The sequence below is a fragment of the Sciurus carolinensis genome, chromosome 8 (genome assembly GCF_902686445.1).
Source record: "Sciurus carolinensis chromosome 8, mSciCar1.2, whole genome shotgun sequence".
Lineage (NCBI taxonomy): Eukaryota > Metazoa > Chordata > Mammalia > Rodentia > Sciuridae > Sciurus > Sciurus carolinensis.
The window spans coordinates 88,339,140-88,363,388 of NC_062220.1; the positions used below are offsets into that span (position 1 = coordinate 88,339,140).

The window sequence follows — 24,249 nt, forward strand, 5'->3', positions numbered from 1 at the left end:
AAGTGATTCACTCAGAACAGGAAAGCCAGCATTCTCTGTGTGGTCTCCGTGACCTTGGTGATTATTTCGCCTCTCTGTGTCTCAGCTTCTTCACCTATAAAATGGGCATAACCACACTATCTATGTCAAAGGGTCGTTCTGAAAATAGCAAGACAACGGCATTCATAGAGTTTCTTTAAAATATTTTATAATACAGAAAAAGCACAAAATAATTGGCAGACATTATTATATTCTTAATATTGGCTTTCCTAAAACTTGATTTCCTCATCTGCAAAGTAGTAATTACCAGGTTGGTGTGGGACTAAGTTAGAGAGTGTATGGTTAAGTCTGGGAGAAAATATCAAAGACTTACTATTAAAAGTAACACAGCATATTTTAGGGGCAAGTCAAGAGAACAATTTAATTTTATACCTTAGTGTTTTTTCATGTGTCAGACTTCAGACCTTGAATAATAACATGTAATTATTTGCACTGTTTTGAAAGCAGGACAGTTATTTTTAAATAAATGAATATATAATAACAACTAGAGCAGAAACAACAATATAATCACAACTATCAAAGCAATAGCTAGTCTGTGTGGAGTGCTAATCTGGTACCAGCACTGAGCTGAGGACTTGATAAGTAGTATACTGTCTCCCATTTCACCAGCCCTTTGAAAGAGGTGCTATTACATTCCCGACTTTACACTTCAGGAGAGTGAATTTACTCAGGGTACTTCAGTAGCATGTGGCTTAGCCAACACTGACCCCAGGCCAGCTGGTTCTGGGGTCAGTGCCCTTTAATACTGCAGTCACAGGACCAAGGTTCAGAGGGAGGTGGAAGTGAATTACATCCTAATTGGAGCTCAGCAGGTTGCAATGCTGTGCTCTGCAGGAGTCAGAATTAGATTTTTAGTTCTTTTTATATAAAGATGGGATATCTTATCATCAGTATTTGATGCGGGGGCGGGGCAGAGAATAGTGGCTGCTGCTGCTTTGGTGAGCAAATCCTTCATCCTGTGGCCCAGGGATTGAGCCAAGTATAGATTCTTGCCATAGAGGAGATCAGATGCAAGACTCTCAGAGCTCTACAAGGAGTTGCTCAGTGGAGGATGGGACAGAAATCCACACAAAGTTTCTGAAAAGCCTAGAAAAGAGATACACATGATGGACCCTGAGGAGAGCCCCAGGTGAGGTAGCACCTCAAAGGGCAGAGGAAAACGTTTTCTCAGGTGAACTGAGTCTCTCCCTGGGACCTGGGGAGTATATTTTCCTGTCTGCATCCTAGATTATTTGGTAGAACAGGATTGTGCCACAGTAGGTATAACTGGCTCTTTTGGAGGAGGCTGTATAACAGTATAACACTGGGGAGTGAAACTGATAAAACTACATTTTGTATATACACAAATACGCCACAATGAAACCCAGCATTCTGTATAATTATTATGCACCAATAAAAAGAAAAGAAATGTCAAGTGGAAGCTAGTGGTAGCTGTTGAGAGACCCGAGTTCAAATCCCAGTTCTGCACTTCCAAGTTTTGTGTTTCTGCAAGTACTTCATGAGATGGTTGTAAAGATTAAATAAGAGATTGCATGTAAATAAATCATCTGACCCACTGTAAGCCCCAGTAAATAGGAGCCATTATTATCCTTGTTATCATTATAATTAGATCTTCCCATCTGCTGGCTCCTGGATTTTCCTGCTGTGCTGAGGGGTTATTCCTTTATTGTATCTTGACTTTTATCTGTTTTAGATCACTAAATGTTATACCTATTTTAGGGACCTGGTGTTGTGTTAAATCTCATTTTCTCATAGGTGCATTGTCTAACTGCAAGATGGAATTGGCCAGGCTTCTCGGCTTGATCCTTCTAGTGCAGGTCTTAAATCAATATGCAAGATGGGACAGCAGACTACAAACAAAGTCACACCCCTGGCTCAGCTGATGAAGGTCACGACTTGCCATTTCCTGATTTGGTGGGTCACCAAAATCTGCCAGGGTTCATAAGAACTCTGTTCATGCATTTAATGTGCCACCCATCTTTCTACCAGATAGAAAAGGTTATTAACTCTGAATAAAACCTAGGCCTCTGGCTGTGAAATGCAGGGACCACCCTCCCCTTGTGATGTGGATCATTAGCTGAGCAAGGAACCCCATGAATTTTGCAGCATGCCCTTTTCTTGTTAATTGAATGATCCAGGCACAAATGTCTTTGGAGCACCTTTAGTCCCCAGATTGTCTGCCCAAGGGAAAAGTCCTCTGTGTGTAACAGACAGAGCCCCCCTTGTGTATCTGGCTATGAATCTGACTGATTATATTAAACACACACTGATACAGAGACTGAGTAATGGTGGGCAAGAAGCAGGTGAGGCAGGGCAAGTATCAGGTACCCCCAAGTGTGCCACAGTCCCAGTGTGTGGCCTAAGTAGCAGGATCTGGGGTTTATATCAAGGTCTCCAATGAGAACTTGTAAGGAGTTAGTAGAACTTTGCAAGTAGGTGAACAGTTGTGGCCCAGAATGTGAGCCAAGGCCAAAACCCAGGAACTCTGGCAAGTACAGGGAAAGTGGGCAGAGCTTAGCTGTGGTGTGTCTTCCAAACACTTCTGAGCCATACACTGTCCCCACAGGTTGTCAGTTTGATCATCACATGTATACTGGGGATTTTCCCAGCATCCTTTGGAAGGTGTTCCTTAGCTTCTGACACCAGCATGTCTCTCCAGGTAGTACCTCCCAGCTGCTCAGGCCACAGTGGGGCCAACCTCACATCCACCTCCCCCAGCCCATTTTAGCTACTATTTTTCAAGTGTAGTCATATGTCAGGAACCGTGCTGCCATTTTCCATATAATCCAATAACCTTGGGAAGTTGATGTTATTATCCCCATTTTGCAAATGGAGAAACTGAGGTGCAGAGGGGATGAGTTGCTTATGGTCACAGAGCTGGTAAACAGCAGAGTGAGGATGTGGTTGAGGCTTGTGTTTCCCAGAGTTCACACTCTGAACCACACTATCTGTTCTGTGGTCAGCTGAGATGGAAACTTACTCCACACTTGTGCAGCCACCTCCGAGTTGCTGCAACAGGCTGGAGCCATGGTGTGTGACTTTGGCTGCACATTGCCATCTCTGGGAAAGTTTAAAAAGAGGTTTGCAATTGGCCCAAGGTACAGTCTGGGCATTTACTAGAGCGGGGGTTGGCCAACTTCTTCTGTAAGGTGCAGGTAGTTCCTAGCTCAGGCTTCAAGGGCCATAGAAGTGTCTAAATTACTCAGCTCTGCTTTGGTAGAGAGAAAGCAACTATAGATGATACATAAATGAAGGAGCAGGACTGTATTATAGTAAAACTTTATTTACAGAAACAGGTGGCTGGTGGAAATTGGCCATGAACCAGTTTACCAAGGACTGATCAAGTCAGGCAGCTTATTCTCAGATTCCATCCTGTCACCAGGGAGATGAGAATGTGTATTTCATCTGTGGAACTGGTGTCTGTGGTGTCTTGGGTACTTCAGGCCCTGCAAGTCACCACTTTCCTGCAGACTCAGGAGGGTTGGCCCAGCCCCTAGGAATGAGCTTCTACAGTGGCCTCTTTTATGCTGAGGACCCTAGTTTCCTGCTGGTTGGAAATCCTGCCATGAGCCACCACCTGTTTGGCAGGGGTCCTGTCTGGCCAGCTAGACCTCTTTTCCATGAGGAGTTGAAACTGCCCCCCTAAATTCTGGCTGCCAGCCAAGCCCTCTGTAATTAGAAGGATTAGCTGGACCACAAGGTTGCCACCTGTTTGATATGGAGGATGGCCCCTTCGTGAGCATGCCTCCTGTTGCTGGTTGTCCCTCTAGAGTCGATCTCCCAGGAGGCCCTGCCCCACCGGCTCTGTGTGGCTCCCCGCCTTCTCCTTCCAGCTGACATCCTGTGCCTGCCTGCTGCCTGTAGCTTGAATGAGAGTTTCATTCTCAGCTGAGGAATTCAGAATATCAGTTTTCTTTTATGGAATATTACTGTAGTAGTCCCCAAATTGTGGGTTGTAATTATTTACAAAGTCAAAAGGACAACCAGAAAATAAAGCTGCTGAATTACTTACGGTGATTGGAATTAGGTCCCAACCCTCTGAACACATGGAAATCCAAAGCATGCTGTCCTTATCTGCCCACACAGGGCAGCTGTCCTTGGTAACCGGGTATAGGGATGCCACAGAAAGGCCGGGTTGAAGGAAAATTAGGACTCTGGTTGGCATTTAGGATGGTAACAGTTTACGTGCACCGTGCCTTTACCAGCTAGTTGTTTAGATGTTGGAATGCATTTGGTCAATGAATGTTTATGGGACCCTGGTTTGTTTTGGGAGTGAGGGTTTCAGGATAAGAGCATCATCTAAGCAGCGCAGATGGGTGTACACAGCCTCCCAACTGGTCCACAAGGCTCCTTGACTCCCTGCAGTCTCCTGACCTCCAATCTTTCTCTCCACCTAGCAGAGGCCGGCAGCCAGAGGGCTCCATAAATAGCCAAGACAACTGAAAGGCATCAGACTGCTGTCGAAAAGGACTTGGGGCCATTCTCTCTCTCCCAGGAAGGAAATGGTGTTAAAATAATAATAAAGCCAGTAAGCTAATATCACATTCCAGAGTCAGAGAGATCCCATCATATCCACAACTACAGAACAGTGTCAGTAGAGCTATAATAGAGACACATAGCTCTGAGCGTGAGAAGTTGAAGTGGAAGCCTAGGGTTGGGGTACTTTCTCGTGGGACATGAGAAGCAATCTTGGTTAAATGAGGATACCTTGACTGAAAAAGTTGGGAGGGCACTGCTGGGTTAAAAGACCCTCATGTCAAAGGCAGGAGTGGGGTGTGATCCGGTGACTGGTTATGTGATCCATGCCAGGGGAGAGGGACAGGCTGAGACTGGAAAGTGGCTAAGGGATCTGCAAACCAGTATGGCATTCCAAAAGGCTCTTAGAAGAGTAATGAAATCTTGTCTGATTTAGGAAGATGATGGGGTAGCTGTGGGATCCTGATTAGGGTGGGGAGGGTAAGGAAACAAGCGGGAACCCTATTGTTGTAAAAGGAAAGAGGCCCCCAACTAAGAGAGTGGAAGTAGGATGGACAGGAGTGGGAAGGCGTGATTTCACCTAGGAGAGTTTATTGGCTAATGAAGGTGAGGGAGAAGGATTTTTATAATTAAAAATATGGAAGAGAGTGGGGAGGAAAACTGATGGATTTTAAGAGATAAGTTGAGTTTGAAGAGTCTGAGGAACATAGATGGAGTGATCCATTAGGTTGTGGTTAATACAGGACAGGAAATTCAGACAGAGGATGGGAGGTAAAAGTGAAATAAAGGTAGTAAATGAATGAGTTAACTCAGGAGAGTGTGGAAGGGACAGGACGGAAGTGAAGTGAAGGGACTAAACCAGAAATCCAGGGAACTCCAACAGTAAAGGAACTGAGAGTGAAGGAAGACCCAGCAGAGCAGACAGCCTTCCTGGGTGGATCAGCTATGGATGGGTGAGTTCCACGGGTGGGACCCGTTAACACCTGTGACTACAGGAAGATGTACCTCGAGATGAGCTACAGTATGTCTTTAAGTGGCCCAGGAACCTTGCCCCACCATTCAGGACATTAGACTTCACTCATTGGTTCCTTCATTAATTAAATCAACAAAGATTCACTAAGTACAAACCCTGTGCCCATTGCTGGATGCAGGATGCTTCTGTGCTCTGTTGCTTACAGCTTAGCACAGGTATTCAGTAATACCTCAACTTCATCCTTTAAAAAAAGAGTAGAGCTGGGCAGTGTATGCCTATACTCCTAGTGACTCAGGGGGCCGAGGCAGAAGGATTGCCAGTTCAAAGCTAGCCTCAGCAACTTAATGAGACCCTAAGCAGCTTAGTGAGATCCTGTCTCAAAATAAAATATTAAAAAAGGGCTGGGGATGTGGCTCAGTGGCTAAGTGCCTCTGGGTTCAATCCCCGGTACCAAAAATAAATAAGTAAATAAATAAAAAAATATATAATATATTATATTTATATATAATATATTTATATATAATATATGTATATATTATATTTATTTATATATAATATATACATATATTATATATATATATAATCACAGGCATTTACAGGGCTTCTAGTTTCTAAATGCCATTACATAGTTGGCTACTTAACACTGACAACCTATATACTTTCAAAACTGTATATTTTGATAAGCAATGTACTCAGATGGTTCAAAGTATAAGACAAGGTAAACACTAACAAGTCTCCCTTCTACTCTGTCCCTAGTCTCCCAGTTCCTCTTCCCAGAGATACCATTTTTTGTGTGCCCTAGCATTCTTTGCAAGTTATTACCATATGTATATATTCCTTTTTTATCTCTCTTTGCCTTTCTTTTTGGCAAAAATGCTAACAAAGCATTGATTATTCTGTACCTTACCTTTTGACATAACAAAATATATCCTTTGAAGGATATAGCACAATTTTTTCTAAAGCAACACCTGTTTTTATGAACATTAGGTCTTTTCCAAATTCTGCTGTTACAAACGATGCTGCATCATTTCACACGTGTGTAAATATACTATAGGACACATCCCTAGGAATGGTATGAGTATGTCAAAGGAAGCAAATATGTTAGGAAATTTGATGGTTATTGACAAATTTCTCCTCATAGGAATCTTACCAGCTTGCACTTGTATTAACAAGTTCTCCCATGACCATGAGGATCATATGAAATAATGTATTTAAGACACCTTCATGAATGGAAAAGGGGTCTACATTTCTAAAGGATCCTCATCCTCCTTCACCCTACACAGTAGTTTTCATCCTGGGAAGTGATGGTTACCTGTCAGAGTGATCCCTGGGAGGGCAGTCTCACTCTTTGCCTCCAAGAAATATATATCGATGGGTTGTTTAGCTGGGAGATGTACCTCCGTGTCCTGATCTTCTCTAAAGCGCATGTGTCCTGGGGGCTGGTGCCACTTCTTGGGCATGGGCTCCTGGGACACATCCCATGTTGTGCCTGAGTGTATTGATGATCAGAGGGTTTCTGCTGACAATGGGATGGGCAGAGTGGTGGGAAGACTCAGGTCCGCTCAGCCTCCTCCATAAACAACTTAGAGATGATCCTGTTGACTCGGCAGTGGCATGACAGAACAGGTCAGGATGGGAGCAATGACCTCACCTGGGTTTCGACAAGCACTGGAGATGTAACTGATAAAGTATGTTGGCTCATTTGTCCATACAAGCCATCTGCGATGAACTGTGTGTATTGCTGCTCGTTCTGTTTGTGTTGCAAACTCCATTTCACCTAGGAGTTTGGTGAATGCTAATTAAGCAGCTTCAGGGTTGTCTCTTACTGAGACAGCTCCTCAGTTCTGTTCAACAGATGGCTACTGAGACATCCCAGTTCAAGTGGAGAAATTTCTACTGACTACCCACTATGCTCAGGGCACAGTGCTGAAATGCATCTTATTTAGAAATGCTGCTGATGGCTGTTACTGTGCTGCCTGCACATTGACTCTAGACTGGAATTGCCGCGCCCGTCCCCTTTGCTCGGTCCTCATTATATTTTTCATTGGCAAACTAGATCATAAGCCAGGGATGATTCACTTTGCATGATAGCAGGCTTCTTGCAAATTGTTTCTGGAAATGAATTGTTATGTAAAATGAATAATGGTTTGTGCTAGGAGATTTTCCTATTCTGATAAGAAATTCTGATACTAAATTGTTTTTGAAAGGTAAAACATTATTTTTTGATTTATCTCTTTGGTAAAGGAGAATTTTGACCTAAAGGAAAAATAAGTCAAAATTTAATAACTTTAGGAATCCAAAATGATATCAAACACAGATTTAAAACAAAAAAAAAATTTTTGTTGAAAACCTATAAGCAGTGCATGCTAACAGGAAGCTGATGTCAGGAAGATCGCTACGGATGTTTGCTGGCCTGAAGGAAAGAATGGTCTTACTTGCTGACAGTGCCTGATGAAGGCAGATCTTGCCGTATAAAAGATGAGAATCAGAAGAGAAGCGGCAGAGAGAGAAGAAAAGGAAGGATGTCAGGTGGTGGACACCCAAAGTGGCAGAGGAGATCAAAGCCAGATAGTGGAAGTGGCAGCAAAGTGGAGAGCTGGCCAGTGGGAGAGAAAAGAGAGCCATCTCTCCATGAAGTGGTGCGATCTGACCTACATTTGCTGCTCCTGCCTCAGAGCACGTTGGCTGCTGACGTCCAGCTCCACTGTTGTCCTTCTTTCCTCATGGTGCCGGGTGTTTTTGCCTAAAGAGACCTTACAGTGTTCCTCCTGGAGAGCTTCCCTGGTGCTGGTCACTGTTCTGAGTGCTTTGTGTATTAACTCATTTAACCCTGCAGCAATCCCTTGAGGAATCGTTATCCTGACTTGATAAATGGAGTAACCAGGTCAGACGCTGTGAGTGGAAAAGCAAGATGTGGTTGGCAGAATTCTCAGATGGCCCCCAAGATTCCTGCTTCTCAAGTTCACAACTTGTAGAATCCCCTCCCCTTCGGTGTGGACAGGACTTGTAAAGATGATGAGAGTTCACTCTCCTGGATAGGTTACATTACACAACAAGGAGGAAGAGATTTTTGAAGATAAGAAATAAGGTTCCTAATCAATTGATTTTAGAGTCAAAAGGGAGACTATCCTGGGTGGACCTGAGCTAATTAGGTGAGTGCTTTAAAAGAGGGTCTGGCTCTTCCCTGAAGAAAGAGAACCGAAGTGAGAGATTTTTCTGCTAACCCTGAAGAACCACACAGCCATGTTGTGAGCACCCTAAGGAGCGGCCCATGTAGCAAGGACTCGAGAAAGTTCCCTGGCCAGCAACTAACAGGAAATGACGACTTTGGTCATTAGCCTTGGAGAAATGAAATCTGCAACAACCCCGGGGTTTGAAAAGGAGCCTGAGCTTGATTAAGGAGCACAGTCCAGCTGACTCCTTGATTTCAGCCTGCGAGACCCAGGGCAGGGTGCTCAGTCATGCCATGCCTGGACTCCCAACGGACAGACTGTGGGCTAGGAAGTGGGGACTAGGAAGTGGGTGCTGTTTTAAGCCACTGAATTTATGTTAACTTGCTACACAAAATAGCAAAGGAACATGCATGGGTCCGAGCCTCAGGTTTCTGGCTGCAGAGTTCATATGCTGCTTCTCCACCCCAGTCTTCCTCCTAGAAATAATCTCAGAATCACTAAATCCTGGAACATCAAGGTTCAATGAGAATCATCCAGTCCAATGGCTCAATGCAACCTTTCCTACACAGCAGAAACCCACTGTGGGTCCCCCTGTCAGTTGGGGACCTGTTGTGCTTGCAATTGGATATGAAAGAAGGAAGCTTATGCCATAGTGGAGTCCCACTCTCTCAGCTGCACCATTCCTTATTCCCTTCCTCAAAGCAACCCTGAGGAACACAGTTGGAGAACCACTGATATGATCTGATCAAGCAACCCATCCCACCTTTACATTTCCCTCTACACCATCCTGAGCATGGTTTGAAGGCCTCTCTCAACTTCTCTTTCTATGGGCTATCCCTTGGAAAGTTTTCTTTCCTCTTTTTTCCATTGAACCCAGGGCTGCTCTACCACTGAGCTACATCAATCCTCTTTTATTTTTTATTTTGAGATGGGCCTTGCTAGGTTGCTTAGGGCCTTGCTAATTTGCTGAGGTTGGCCTCCAACTTGAAATCCTCCTACCTCAGCCTCCTGAATTGTTGGGATTATAGGTGTGCACCACTGTGCCCAGCAAGTCTTTCTTTTGCATTAAAACTGGGTCCTCTATAATTCCTGTTACTTGTGTGGGTCCAGCCCTAGGTAATACACAAAACAAATGGAACCCTTCTCTTGTAGGACAGTTTATCATATCAGGTCTCATGTTTCCTGTATGCTTTCTATTTTCCATATCAAACCCTCACAGGAGTTTCCAGTTCTTCCTTTCCTACTGAACTTCACTTTGCCTGTATTTCTCTAAGAGTAGGGTCAGGAACTAAGCACAAACTCTTGGTGTGGTCTGTTCTCATAAAACACAGCAAGCCTCGCATAAGCCACAGTCTAAATATTCTATTTCCATCAGTGCAGCGTTAGACCACATTTGCTTTTTGGCAACCACAGGGAAATGCTGACTCATACCACACATAGAGCCAACCCAAAGGCCTTTCTATACGTGTGGCTGCTAAGGTATGTCTCCACAGTCCTGTAGTTGGGTGTGTTTACTTTAACCTGAATGCAGGCTTAACAATTCATTACTGTTGCATCTCATCAGGGATCTGTGGCATATCTTGTATGATCCTGTTTATATCATGCAACAGTATTGCTCTGTTTTCCCAGCACTGTCTCAACTCTCAATTTGATAAGTATGCCATAAATATCCTCATTGGTGTTATTGACAGAATTTTGGAACTGGACAGGGCTGAGGTCAGAGCCCTCTGGCACCACAATGATGATCTACTCCCAGTGTTTGAGTCTCTGAAATAGTTACAAGTCCAACTAATTGTATCATCTGATGGCAGTCATCCAACTCCTGCAGGTACTCCCAGAAGCATAATGAACTCTTTCCTGGCACCTAGGAACAAGGGTCCACCTGCCCAACCTCCCAAGCCACCGCAGCTCCTCCTGAATGCTTCCAAGTGCTTTGCAGCTTCTTCCCCAGGATGGATGCCACACACGACCCTCTATAGTTTGCTTCCCTTAGATAACAGCATTTTCTCCTACAACTTCATTCTTTTATATTTTTTTATCCCTCACTCCATGGGAAAACATTAGGACAATTTAGGAGATAATTAAAAAAAAAAGTTTGTTATTTCTATATATACATGATAGTAGGGTGTATTTTGACATATTATACATACATAGTATAGTATACTTTGTTCCAATTAGAATCCCATTATTGTGGTTGTTGTCTATGATGTAGAGTTACATTGGTCACGTATTCATATATAAGGATAGGAAAGATATGTCCAATTCATTCTATTGTCTTTTCTATTCCCATCCCTCCTCCCTTCCCTTCATTTCCCCTTTGTCTAGTCCTGTGCACTTCTGATCTTCCTCTCCTTTGTTGTGGTTTAGCATACACATGTCAGAGAGAACAGTCTACCTTTGGTTTTTTGGGACTGGCTTATTTCATTTAGCCTGATGTTATCCAGTTCCACCCATTTACCAGTAAATGCCATAATTTCATTCTTCTTTATGACTGAATAATATTCCATTGTGTATTTCCTTATCCATTCATCTGTTGCAGGGTACCTAGGTTGGTTCCATAGCTTGGCTATTATAAATTGAGCTGCTATAAACATTGTAGTGGCTGTGTAACTGTAGTATGGTGATTTTAAATCCTTAGGATATAAACCGAGGATTGGGATATCTGAGTCAAATGGTGGTTCCATTCCAAGTTTTCTAAGAAATCTTAGGAGATATTAACGAATGTCAGGATACATAAAAGATTGAGGAAAGGCTCTTTTGGTTTCAGAGGAGAGCCTAGGCTTGGAATCACAAGAAGTAGGATAGTGCTAGGAAAATTAGGACAAGTTGAAGGAGGTGACGGGGGTACATTAAAGATGAGGTCTGCCTGAGATGGGGTGGTGAAGGAAATGAAGGATAAGCTGAGTATGTTTCCCAAGGTTTTCATAGGGCTGAAGTCAAGCAAACATCTAGAGATCACCCCTTTTCACCTGTGCTGTTGTCCATTCTCACAGTGCCTTAGGTTAAAGCACCTTGGAAAGAGGAGCTGGCAGGGGGCATTGTTGTTAATAGCATTGGGGACAGACTCTCTGCTCCATGTGGGATCAGGGATGGATGAGCTTTTCCACCCACCCCAAAGTGAAGATTCTGCAATTCCACAATACACGGAGGTATCAAAAAGTCCACATGAAAGGGCATAACAGAGGTAGCCCATGAGTGTCCACATATCACAGCTGTCCTGTCTTGGTTCAAATTTTCTTATACCTCTCTCCTTATTTATATTCATTATCCAAAAATGAAAGTCGCCGCGAAAGTTCCTGGATGTTTATAATACATAAGACCAAGAACGTCTATGAGATCATTGGAAAAGAAGTATTTTAATTGTTGCGGTGAGCTTTTACAGTGTAGTGTCCACCTGCTGTTCACTCCCTAGCATTGGTTCACCGTCTCATAACTATCCCAGTTTCCCTGGGAACGGGACCCCTATTCTTTTCCTTGGCTTTAAGTCCATTTGCTGCGGGGTGGTTCCCTTGTGCTGGGCTCTAGGAGTCTGCGGTTAGCTTTGTCCAATCAGAACACGCGGTTCTGCCAGGTTTCTTTCAAGCCAATGAGAAACAGAGACTTCGCCGCGGCTTCGCGGGGAGGGAACCTTGGACCTTTCCGCTGTACTTGGTACTCTCGGTCTCTTGGTTTTCCAGCCTCAGCCTTTTCAGCGGCCTTGCTTCCTGGGAGGGAGCGTCTGAGGAAGAATGGCGGCAGGAGAGAGGAGAGATGAGCAAAACTGGACTCCCAACACACCAGGAGCACTGATTAAAACCTAGGCTTGGGAGGCAGACTGCTTGGGTTTGCATCACTCTGCCTTTTACTAATGGGGTCACTCTGGACAGTGTGTCTCTGGGTATCGGTTTTCTCACTTGTAAAATGGGAATGATGGAGTTGTGTGAGGATCAGGCAGTCCTGGGAAACGCCGAGAACTGTGCTCAGCGCTGGGTGTGTACCTGCAAGTGTCAGTCTTCCTCTGAGCTCTGTCAAGTCACACCTAAATTGAGACCCGCCCCTGGATTTTTTCAGGCCTAAGAAAAATAAATTTTCTTTTGTATTCATCAATTTGGGTTGTATCTGTGTGATCTAACCTGAAGAGTCCTATGTAATAGTTTTAGTGAAACAAATTCTTACTCAGTTTTTTTGTCTTCCTTAATAACAGTAAGATAAAAATAATCCAAGATCAGATGTTCCTTTTCTAATTATTGCCTAATGGCAAAGCATGATCTTGGAACAGGCTAATTGCCTCTCCTTCCTTTCTTCTTGGTTGCATTTATTCGAAATTTACTCTCAGCATTTCTTAAAAAAATATTTTCCATCATTTCTTTAAAAAATACTGCATGTCATGAAAACCTCTGAACATTGCAATTAGATTTTCATAACAAGCAGTATTCAATTTGTGTAGTATTCTAAAATGATGATATAAGATTTTTTAAATAAACTATAAAATACATTAAAATAAATATGTATTAAATACCAATTAATGTTCAAAAAAAAAAAAAAACATACAGTGAAAGAGGAAGCAGGGTAGTTGGCTGGGGTTTGGGTGGGAATAGGGAGAGGATCAGAAAACATGGGGACCTGTGCTGGAGTCAGCCAGTGCTTGGCTGTGTGGTCTTGAAGAGGTCAATTCTCCCTGCGATTCTGATCAGAAGAACAAAAATAATAGCTGAGATTCCCTCTTAATTTAATTTAAAGTGTATTAAAACTTTCTTAATCATGTTAAATAATATATTTAAGTTTCCCTATGGCTGAAATGATAGAAAAATGTGACTTTTAATGAGATTGATCTGTGGCTTTAGAATTCACAGTGCCTATTTTAAGGTTACCCCCTCTATTCTTGTTCTTTAATTAAGGGATTTTGTTTGTCTTTTTCCCTCTGTTTTCTTCTGTCTTAAAAGCCCACCTGGCCTTTTGCCTGAGTCCTCCCTGCCCTTAACAGTCATCAAGGATCTTGGCCATTTAAGCTGAGACCAGTAGCAGAGACCCTCGTGAGCTTTAATTAGCAGACAGCATGCAGAGAGGAACAATAAGGAACTAGAAGAGACAAAACTAGTAAACTGGAGAAAGGGGCAAAGCCCTTAAGTAGAATGAGCTCGGGAGCTGAGAAGAGGGAAGCCACAGTGTTGCCATTCTTCCTTCTTAGCTTGTAGTCGGGCCTGGCGTGGAGTGGGCACTCGTGGGCTTATGGAGTGAACCAGGGATGAATAGACGACGGGAGGGTGCCTTTGGCTGTGTGTGGACACACGTCAAACCTTGCCAACTCCACAAGCCTGGGGCGCCGGGGGAAGAAAATCACAAGAGAAAACTTGGGCTACCCATGTACCAACACAAAATGCATTTTCCACTGCCCAGGTGAAAATATCAGAAGCATTGAATGAGGAACAATGTGACATTTGAGAAAGCTATTAAGTCGCCCACTGACCTGAACCAAGGCATTTGTTTTTGCAAATCGTGGTGCTTATTTGCAAGTAAGTATTCATTTCATGCCTCGCTATTTGGCTTTTAGGTTGGACTTAATTAAAAAAGCTGTAGCATCTTTGAGTCCAATTTCCTCTTTTCACATAGCATCTGTCCCTGACAGCTTGTGTGAGGCTTGGCCACTTGTTGAGGCCAGGGCGAGAGGAGGAAATGACAGGGGAGAGGCGAGGTGGACATACGCCTCTTGTTGGAGGCGGCACTCTCCAATTCTGCTCGGCCCAGTCACATGCTTAGGGGGCTTCTTGGTTTAAGCAAGGCAACAGATGTCTCCGAGAGGGGGTGCTGGCAGCGTCACAGAGGCCAGCAGGACTGCGGGTTAGGCATGAGTGAGCTAACAGGAAAGAGAGCCACACATGCTTTTGCCCTCTGCTCAGAAGTGGAAAATAGGCCAAAATTAAATAAGGGCAAATTCTAGAACTGAACAGAGGGTGAAGGCAGAGAGAAAATGCTTCCTTGGAACAAGCTTTACCCTGGGGGCGGGGGTGGAGGGAAGCTTGACTATGTTCAAAGACAAACATGGCCCAGTGCTTTCTATATTCAAGTAGATGGCACAAAAGATAAGTCAGTAGGAGGTTGACTTTGCCTATAGATACAGCACTGTTTTGCTTTGCAAAGCATAACTACCTGTTTACACATTTACCTGGAGGTGTGGTTCTGAGTGTGACCAAGAAACAGAACTGAGGCTTCCTCCCCCTGGATGTGTTATTCTATTACCGGGACAAGGCTATCAGTAAATCCCAGCCAACCCATATCTCATTTTGGAACAAGTAATTGAGTTTGTGGTAAGCAAGTGCTTACAGATGGAGTATGTCCTTAATCTACTTTCCATTTGATGTTTTCGGTGTTGCTTTTAAAGCAGTTTGTTTGGAGTTCAAGATATTAGAATTTAGTTCTTTGGGGACTTCGTTCTTTAGTTAAAGGAATCTTTGTAAATCGCTTCAACCTTCTATTGGGCTTTGTTCCTGAAATTACTGAGACTCTCCCTAGCTGGGCTGTATTATAGCACACGGTGCATTTGACCAAATCCGCGCTGTGTTCGTGTTCTCTTTCTAGGACTTTATATGATGTGTCCCCATCCCACAACCCTCATAGATGTTCTGGATACATATAGTCTCTGGTCAACCCCTGTTGCTTTTATGCAAAGGAACCCAACCTCCTGACACATCCCGCCAGAAGCTCCTACTCAGAGCTCTGTTCCTTGTGGTCCTGGGGCTACCGAATCTCCAATGCTGCCCCATTTCTTTCCACTTCATGTCTGAAAAACACAGTGAGTCTGATTGCTAGGCAGATTGTCACAGGTCCCTGAAAGAAGGCCATCTCTGGGCCACATTAGGGCTTAAACTCAAACATAACCACATGTCTAGAAAACCAGCAAGGTCAGGAGCAAGAGGGTGCACTTGGCCCCACAGTTTATCTGACACATGCAAGCCATCACCAATAATGTTTAGTAAGTTTTACTGACACTTTCTCCATTACACAGGTAATAAGATGATATTCATAGGTATATTCAAATAAAATATAGATGAGGAAAATGGACCAACTGCCTGCAAGTTCTACATTTAGAAGTAATCACATAAAGCCTTGAATGTCTATGCTTTTAATTTCTTTTTTGGTACATATATCCACATATAAATATTTTTCTTTCTACAAAAATGTGGATAGTCTGTTCTTATTAATTTTATTTCAAAATCTATTATGAACATCTTTCCACATCTTTAACTATTGGACATCATTTTAATGGCTATGCATGGATGGATTTTTTTAACCATTAAATTGATTCCAGTTTTTCTGTCTAATAAACTGTACTTTGATGAACATTCTTATAGCCAGAACTTTTTGAATTCTTAATTATTTCTTTAGTATTAAATCCCAGAAGTTTAATTCTTAGTTAAAAACTGCCGTGGTTCTTGTAGGATTTACCTCTCATGCCCTTTAGTAAGATACAAAATACCTAGGCAACAAAGTTTGCAACTTCTCACAGACTGAGCTGGGGAAAGATGAGGAAGGGATTTCTGCCTTCTATTCTCTGGGAAATTTGGCATGCATTTTTCCTAGCTATGAATTTGTAAAGAACTGAGTCTCTCATATATTTTGGTTGTTCCAAGCCCTAAATTTTAGATATGTTTAAAGTAGGCCCCATGAACCTTCCAGGATTGGTGCTTTTTATAATTTGTGTGTGTATGTGCGTGTGTGTGTTGCTGGGAATCGAACCTAGGGCTTTGCACATGCTAGGCTAGCACTGTACCATTGAGCGACCTCCCCAGCCCTTTTTATCTTCTTATTTTGAGACAGGGGATTGTTAAATTGTTGAGGCTGGCCTCAAACTTGCAGTCCTCCTGCCTCAGCCTCCCAAGTTCCTGGGATTACAAGTATGTGCAGCCATGCCCATCTATAATGCAGTTTTACCATGACAGGCATATTCATTCATCCCCACTTTGTGAAAATGTCTATAATTTTAGTCATGGGTGGCAGAGGAGGGAGAGGGACAGGCAGTCCCATCGTTCTTCTGAAAAGAGATGCATGTCTTTGATATGCTGAGCACTATAAAATGCAGACTAATAGTATTTCACTGGAGAATAGAAAATACTTAGAGAAGCTGGAGTGCTTTGAGACAACCTTCAATCCATTTACCAAAAGAGCTTATAATGGAACTCTCTTTTCAAGGGAGGCCAAACATTAATAAATATTGAGAAAAGAAAGTTAAAAGGACATCAAGTTAATATTTTACTATCCCTTCTTTGATCTTAGAAAGTTAAAATATTTTTCCACGCTAATTTCATGCTGTATTGATTCCTTCTTGTCAATTGGCTTATTGGAGCAGACACAAACGCCTCTCTTAACTACAGCTTCCATTTCTATAACACTTTACAATGCTAACAGGTATTTATGTATTCACTGGTATCATTTATGGATATCACCACTGTTCTGGAATGATCTTTGCTAGTTAAAAACTGAATCATTGTCAGTAAATGCACTGACACATTATTGAGTTGGATCTCAGTGATGTAATAACATGCCTTGGTTGGGTTGTATTGGTTTTGGAGGGGGAAAAAAAAAAAAAAAAAAAAAACCACCCTGTACTCTGCCACACTCACCTATATTCAAAATACATTCTGAATCTGACCATGTTTCCACTTTTGTTACTACCATCCTTGTCTCGAAAAAATGAAAAATCTCTATCCCAAATTGCAATAACCTCTTAACTAACTGCTCTGTTTCCATACTTTCCTCCCTTCAGTACATTCTGAAGCCAGAAGCCAGAGAGAGCTCCCCAAATGTAAGTCAGGCCATGTCACACACCTCGTCCCTTGGAGGCAACCCTTGCATGGTGGCTCTTGCCTTCCTGACCTGTGCCGTGCCTGCTTGTGCTGATCTGATCCATGGAGAAGACAGAACTGTCACACAGGGTTTCCATGAATTGCCAGCCTCGTCTGCGTCTCCCCACCTCAGTGCCTGGATGCTCTGCTTCCCTGCTTTTTCTGAGGATGACTGTCCCTGCTGCTGCCTAAGTAACCCGTTCCCTTGTCCACTAAATCTTCCCTCCCACCTAGTGCCCTTGCGCCTTGGGACAGTTGCCCCTTTCCTGTTCTGTGGCATTGATTTTTCCTTCTGCTGGATCCATTCCTGGCAGCAAAAATACAGGCTGTGATTTCTGTCATTTGAAGAAGGAAAAAAAAAAAAAAAAAGAACAAAACAGAAACAGTTTTTCTTGACAATATTTTCTTTCCCAGCCACCCCCCATTTCTCTGTTTCCTCTATAGCAAGGCCCTGTCCGTTCTCCCGTTCTGCTTTGAATTCACTGTAGTCAGGCTTGCCCACCTCGCTCCACCTCCACCTCTCACCAGGGGGCTTAGTGACCTCCAAGGTGCGAACTTCAAGGGTCCATTCTCAGTTCTCATCTTAATTGGCCTCTCAGAGCATTTGCTAATATCGATCAGTTCTTCCACCTTGAAACAGTTTCTTCTTGCTACCAAAAAACACCCTCTGCTCCTTGTCCTCCTGCCTCAGGCTCTGTGTTTTGTCTCCGTTCTCACATCTCGCTCCTCTCTCCTCACTCAGCTCCACACACCCTGGCCTCCTTCCTGTTTCCGCTCTGCCAGGTACATTTCAGCTTTGTGCCCTGTGGCTCTCCTCCTAGGTATCTGCATGGCTCTCACCCCTCCCTTCCTTCAGGCATTTGCTCCAATGTCACAGGTGCTACCTTTCCTTGTACTTTTCCTCCACAGCATCTCTGGTCATCTGGCTCACTGTTTTGCTTGTTTATTTCATTGATATTTCATTGATGGCTGGTCTCTGCCCACCAGGCTATCAGCTCCGCGAGGGTGGGCATTTTCATCTGTTGTGTTCTCTGTTGTATCCCCAGTGCCTAGAACACAGCCTGGTGCATGATAGGTGCTCAAGACGTGTTTGTTGAATGAATGTATGATGAATTTTCTTCATACTGTCAGTAATGAACTTGGAGAAAAATTTCAGTGGAACTCTTAGAGTCTTTCACTTTGTAGGAATTTGAAAGACTTTTAGTTTTCTTATAGTTTTGTGACTTGAAGAAAACCAAGTTATAAGTGTGGGGACAGAAACAACAAATATTTTGGAAGATGGAATGCCTTTCTTGTTCTGCCAGTCTTTCTGACACAAACTGTCAGTTGGGAGTCGGTCCTTGGCTTCTATCTGGTTACACAGGAAGGTGCCATTGCTTTGCCAAACTGAGTGACAAGGACAGAATCAAAAAGAAGCAGCCGAGATCTTGTCTTAATGTGGCACATTTGGTTCAGAGACACTGTAAGTGCAGACTTGAGTGGCTGCTGGAAATGGACCAGTTCTCTCCTGCCCTTCCTTCACGCCATGCAGGAACCTCACAGCTCACCACCTCCTATTCCAAGCACAGCAGCACATAGGGGCTCGTACCTTATGCCCCCCCCACCCCCGCTGCCTTCTCTCAAATATTTTTTTTTCCTTCAAAAACACCTTCTCCTCTAATCCTGCCTGCTGAAGATCCAGCCCCTTCAGAGTCTAACAATCAGTGCAAACTCAACTTCTGCTGCCCTCTCAGAGTTTTGCCAGCTAGCCTGGACTCCCCAGTGCCCTGTGCTCTGGAGAACAACAAGCCACAAGGCACCTCCATGTAGCTATGTCCATGCACACCTGCACATGATGTGTGCACACCCTCTCTCGCTCACTGAGAATAGGATTGTATCTTACTTCTCTGGTATATCAGTACCAAGGAAATACCCTGGACACTGAAGATACTTGAGGCAGTTAGAATTGTCCCCAAATGGACATAAACCTTTTTTTTTAAATCAGGTAAAAGATCATTCTTATAGATGCCCCTCTTGCTGGGTATTTTCCTTCCCATGCTGTTTTGTGACTATTTGCAGCTGCTGCACTTGGTTTAGACATTCTGTAGCAAAGTCCTATGTCCCACCCCGTCTCCTCCTTCACCCAGGCAACAACAGTGAGCTCCTTTGTCTAGTGCTTCCTGCTCACCCAGGGGCCTTGGCATGTGTCTGCTCATCTGATGCAGCAGTGGCCAGAGCTGATGGGGTCATCCTATTCTTGATTGGCAGAGAAGGAGACAGGTTAAACAACACACATCATCCTATAGTGCAGAACCGGATGTCAACTTCTGCCTTTCTGAAATCCTAGTCTTGGGTCTCAATAAAACTATACCATGCCAGTTCTTAAGTAGAAACTACACAAATGTAAAGTTCAGGAGTCAAGAAAGAGCTAAAACTATGAACCAGGACTGGGAGTACAGCTCACTGGCTGAGCATGTGCTTCGTGTGTGCACCTAAACAAACAAAGAAACCAATCCATTCATGGTTATTGAGGCTTTTCAACCACTGTTCTCACCTAGAAGCACAGACAACTGCGGTGATATTTGGCTGTTGAGACTCATATCAAGTTACCCATAGTATTTGTTAGCGAGACTAAGAAAATGCTTTCAGAGGCATTTCTAAGTGAGCCCCTGATAAACAAGTTATTGACTAATGCAGCCCAGCCTCGGCCTCAGTGGCATTAGTGCCGTTGCCAGGAGAGGGGATTAGGCAAATTGGCAAAGGGCCTCCAGCCAGAAGGGTCTTGTGGGAGGCCACACTGGTGTCTGAGATGCTGGGCATTGGGTCCCAGAGGAAGGAAGGCTGGCATGATCTTGGCAGCCGAGCCATCCATGAGCACCTCAGGCTAGAAACAGTCCATGCTGAAGAAATACGTGCTGCAGCTGAGAAGCTCACAGCCAGGCTTGCTCCAGAAAGGGAAGGTCTGTTCATGGGGGGGGAGGGCTCACCTTTTAAAAAAAATCCAGCTTATCTCAAATGCATTTGATTAATTGTATACTAAAATCTTCTATTTATAAGGATTCTGGATGATGCTGGGAAAAATGACTTCACTTTCTCAGTGCTATGGAACAAACTAAAAGAGAGATGTATACAGGCCAGAGGGGAGGAAAGGTCCCCAGGAGAGAGCATTTCCCTAGCAGACTCTGCTAGCTTCCACCTGGGGAGTATTTGCATGCCATGGGGCTGGGATTTTTTTTTCCTTCTGTACTTTTAAAAAATGCTTCTTTCCAATGCTTCACATGCATTTGATTGAAAAACTGAGGGACAAAAGAGATCAATCGTTCTACATCTATTTAGCAATCCCAAGAGGCATGACCAAAGACAGACACTGAATGAACTTATTAATTTATGAATTGCCTTGAAGGACATAGAGTGAGTTCCTAACAGGTAAACACTCCCTGGCAAACATTGCGACTAGCCTGAGTCCATGCATAGCCATCCCTGTGACAGAATCCCAGCCAGAGGGCAGATTTGCATTTGGGAGCCTGGCAGCTCCAGAGGAACCTTAAGAAAGGGAATCTCTCCTAGAGGGTTCTCAGTACTAATCTGTGATCTGGGGTGATTTCGTTTTGAAAAGAACACACTCCATGTTTGGTCTCATCTGAAGTCTGTTTATCATGTGTGTTCCTGATGATCCACATGAATTGAGGCATTCCTGACCCCTAGATAGTGTCATCTGGGACCATAACCAAGGTGTACAGTCGAGCTGAGCTGCATTTTTGTTACTGATTTATGTTCATCTAGCATTTTCAGAAATATGCTCACCGGATGCAGCAACACTGACTTTGCTTCTTCCTAGCTCTTTGCTTCATTGTTCTCACATGTCAAATGAGAATGGAAATGCCACTTTTTCCAGGGGTCTTCAGATAATAGATTATAGACCTGAAAAGCACAATGTATATATAATATATTGTTATTGTTGAACATAACTCAAAACTCTGACTTCTTATAGAGGTAATGCAATTATGAAACAAGGTTACTGATATTACTTGGTATCTTATAATCATTCTTATATTTTCATTGAGTTGCTTATGCAAGCTTCTGGGAATCTATGAGAACTGAGGTAGAAACACATTTCAAATAGCTGATACATGGGGTAGAGAGTGACAAGCATATTTAAGAGGTGAATAGGTAAATCTCTGAGAGACCAAACAGGCTTTTTCCATGGGGAAAAACCAGGGAAGACCTGGTAGATGAGGAAGTTTGAGAATGGGTAAAATTGGAAGGGTTAGGGATTTCCAACAGAGAAAATAGTGTGGAGCAAACCCATTGGGTAAATTTCTTCAAAACCAAAGGCAATGAGTACACATAAGACTGGGAAGAGATATCAAGGTCACATTATGGGAAGTCTTACATGTCAAACTGAGAAGTATGAACTTTATAACAGAGGCAAGGGTGAGAAGGGTGTAGGATGAGAGATTGGAGGAAACAGACCAAATGAAAATTGTTAGTGTCTTTAAAATCAGTGAGGGCGTTTCAGAGAAAGTAGACAGGAGGGTGAGACAAGAAAGACCCTGAAGGGAGAAGAGACAGGAGTTCACCTTCAACAAAATGAGAAATAAAAGTGACCTGTGGTAGGAGATGGGCAGGGGGCCAGGTGTCCATTAGGGCGCGAGGCCTCCCAGAGCCTTTGACATGAATGGATGATCCTAGGAAAACATTGCCCTTTCATAGTCTTTCCCAATTTTGAGTGGTGTGATTTTCTACTTTTAATTTTGCTCAAAATCGCTAAAGATGCAACCCCGCACTGTGAGCCTCAAGAATGACATGATGGGTTACACTGGCAAAGCTTTAAGTCAATGTGGTGATTCAGTTCTTAGACTTGAAGAGTTGTCCTTATTTCAAAAAACACCAAAGCATGGCTCTCAGAATTGATAAGGTAGATGAATTAGCAGATGACTATGTGAATAACAAAAAGTCTTTTTTTTTCCAAAAGCTATTCTTTAGACAGTCCTTAGACAGTGAGCATACTGGTCCTCGCCCACTTAAACTGTGATTTATTTGTTGGCATTTGATTAAATACAGGAACCATCTTATCTCCTAGAGCGTATTCCTTACAGCTACATGTTGCTATGGGCAGTGTTTTTAAAAATGCTTATTATATATGTATGGAGTTACTATAGCATAAAAATTCTAAGAAATCCAATGAGCATATATTCATTTTCTTCTAGTCAATTTTGAGAAATAAAACGTAATTTTTATTAAACACATTAATGACAAGCTTAAAATTTGGTAATTGTTTTAATCACTGCTGCTTGTATAATCTCATAATAAATACAGAGTCCAGAAAGTCTTTTGTGGTTTTTTTCTTACCAAGTTTGTGATGAGGAAAGCTTTTGTAATTCAGCTTAGAAAAACCCAACAACGGCTCCCTCTCTGAGTGTTTAAAAGAGGTAAATTTAATTATTTTGTGTTTTCATAAAGTTCTGACTTTTCCCTACAGAAAGCCTTTTGTTTTTAATTTTTGATTTTTTTTGGTTGTTGTTGATCCTTAATTTTACTCATTTATTTCTATGTGATGCTGAGGATCAAACCCAGTTCCTCACAAATACTAGGCAAGTGCTCTACCACTGAGCCACAACCCCAGCCCCCACCTACAGAATGCTTTTAAAAGTTACTCTTTGCTACCTAAAAGAATGGAAAGCAGAGGCTTGAACATATTTTTATACACATATGTTCCCATAACCACATTATTCACATTAGCCAAAAGGGGGAAAGAACCCAACATCTGCAGATAAATGAATAAACAAAATGTGATATATCTATATGTCTGGTTTTAAAATTCATTTGGGATCTAAGTGCAGCAATAAGTAGAAGTCTTACCCCAGAGAGGGGGTCCCAGATGTTCTTGGCCTTCCTGGGGCCCCCTGAACTTACCCATGGTCCAAACCCTCCTGGGATGTCACTTCTCCTTTCCTGTAAGGACCATCCAGATCCACAAGGGCTGCAGATCTGGACTCCAAGAACAGATACTGAAGTCCTTGTGCACACGCTCATTAGCCAGGAAACCTTGGCAAGTCCCTTGAACTTGCTGTGCCTCATCCTGTCTCATCTCATCTCTGTGTGAGTTGTACCATTTGACCCACTTGACTTCAGAAAATTACACTAGGTGAGAATGCTGATTTTTAACACACCATACAGAAGGAATTGTCATCACGTGGTTGTGTGTCTAGGAAACAAATTGATAAAAACTCCCCCTTAGACATACATTTTCATTATTTTTTTTATATATATTATTTCATATTTTTTTATTATTATTGTATACAAATGGGATACATGTTGTTTCTCTATTTGTACATGGAGTCAAGGCATACCATTTGTGTAATCATACGTTTACATAGGGCAATGTTGTTTGATTCATTATTTTATTTCCCTTCCCCCCACCCCTCCCACCCCTCCCACCCCTCTGTTCCATCTATACAGTCCTTCTTCTTTTCTTCATTCTTACCACACTCCTTATCCCTAACCCTAAACGTAACCCTAAACCTAATGCTAACCCCTCCTACCCCCCATTATATGTCCTCATCCGCTTATCAGCGAGATCATTCGTCCTTTAGTTTTTTGAGATTGGCTTATCTCACTTAGCATGATATTCTCCAATTTCATCCATTTGCCTGCAAATGCCATAATTTTATCATTCTTCATTGCGGAGTAATATTCCATTGTATATATATGCCACAGTTTCTTTATCCATTCATCAACTGAAGGGCATCTAGGTTGGTTCCACAATCTGGCAATGGTGAATTGAGCA

The 24,249-nt window shown here is 42.9% G+C and overlaps 1 protein-coding gene and 1 long non-coding RNA gene across 4 annotated transcripts in view; one reads left to right on the plus strand and one right to left on the minus strand.

Moving 5' to 3' along the window:
* The window catches only part of Chn2 (chimerin 2), a 304,571-nt gene that overhangs the window by 72,738 nt on the left and 207,584 nt on the right, over positions 1-24,249 (plus strand). Inside the window, exons 1-2 of one of the 3 annotated variants that reach the window (XM_047560114.1) lie at positions 14,048-14,153; positions 17,402-17,440. The exons of 1 other annotated variant lie outside the window; for it this stretch is intronic. In XM_047560114.1, the coding sequence (XP_047416070.1) occupies positions 14,060-14,153; positions 17,402-17,440 (133 nt within the window). In that variant the 5' untranslated portion in view covers positions 14,048-14,059. Of the gene's footprint in view, positions 1-14,047; positions 14,154-17,401; positions 17,441-24,249 lie in introns of those variants that run through there. One more of the 3 variants, XM_047560115.1, reaches the window with a different exon arrangement.
* LOC124990282 (uncharacterized) lies at positions 11,194-23,545 on the minus strand. The gene is made up of 3 exons (XR_007109728.1): positions 23,376-23,545; positions 21,264-21,380; positions 11,194-12,379 (listed from the first exon to the last, which is right to left on the minus strand). It is a non-coding gene; the product is annotated as an uncharacterized LOC124990282 (long non-coding RNA).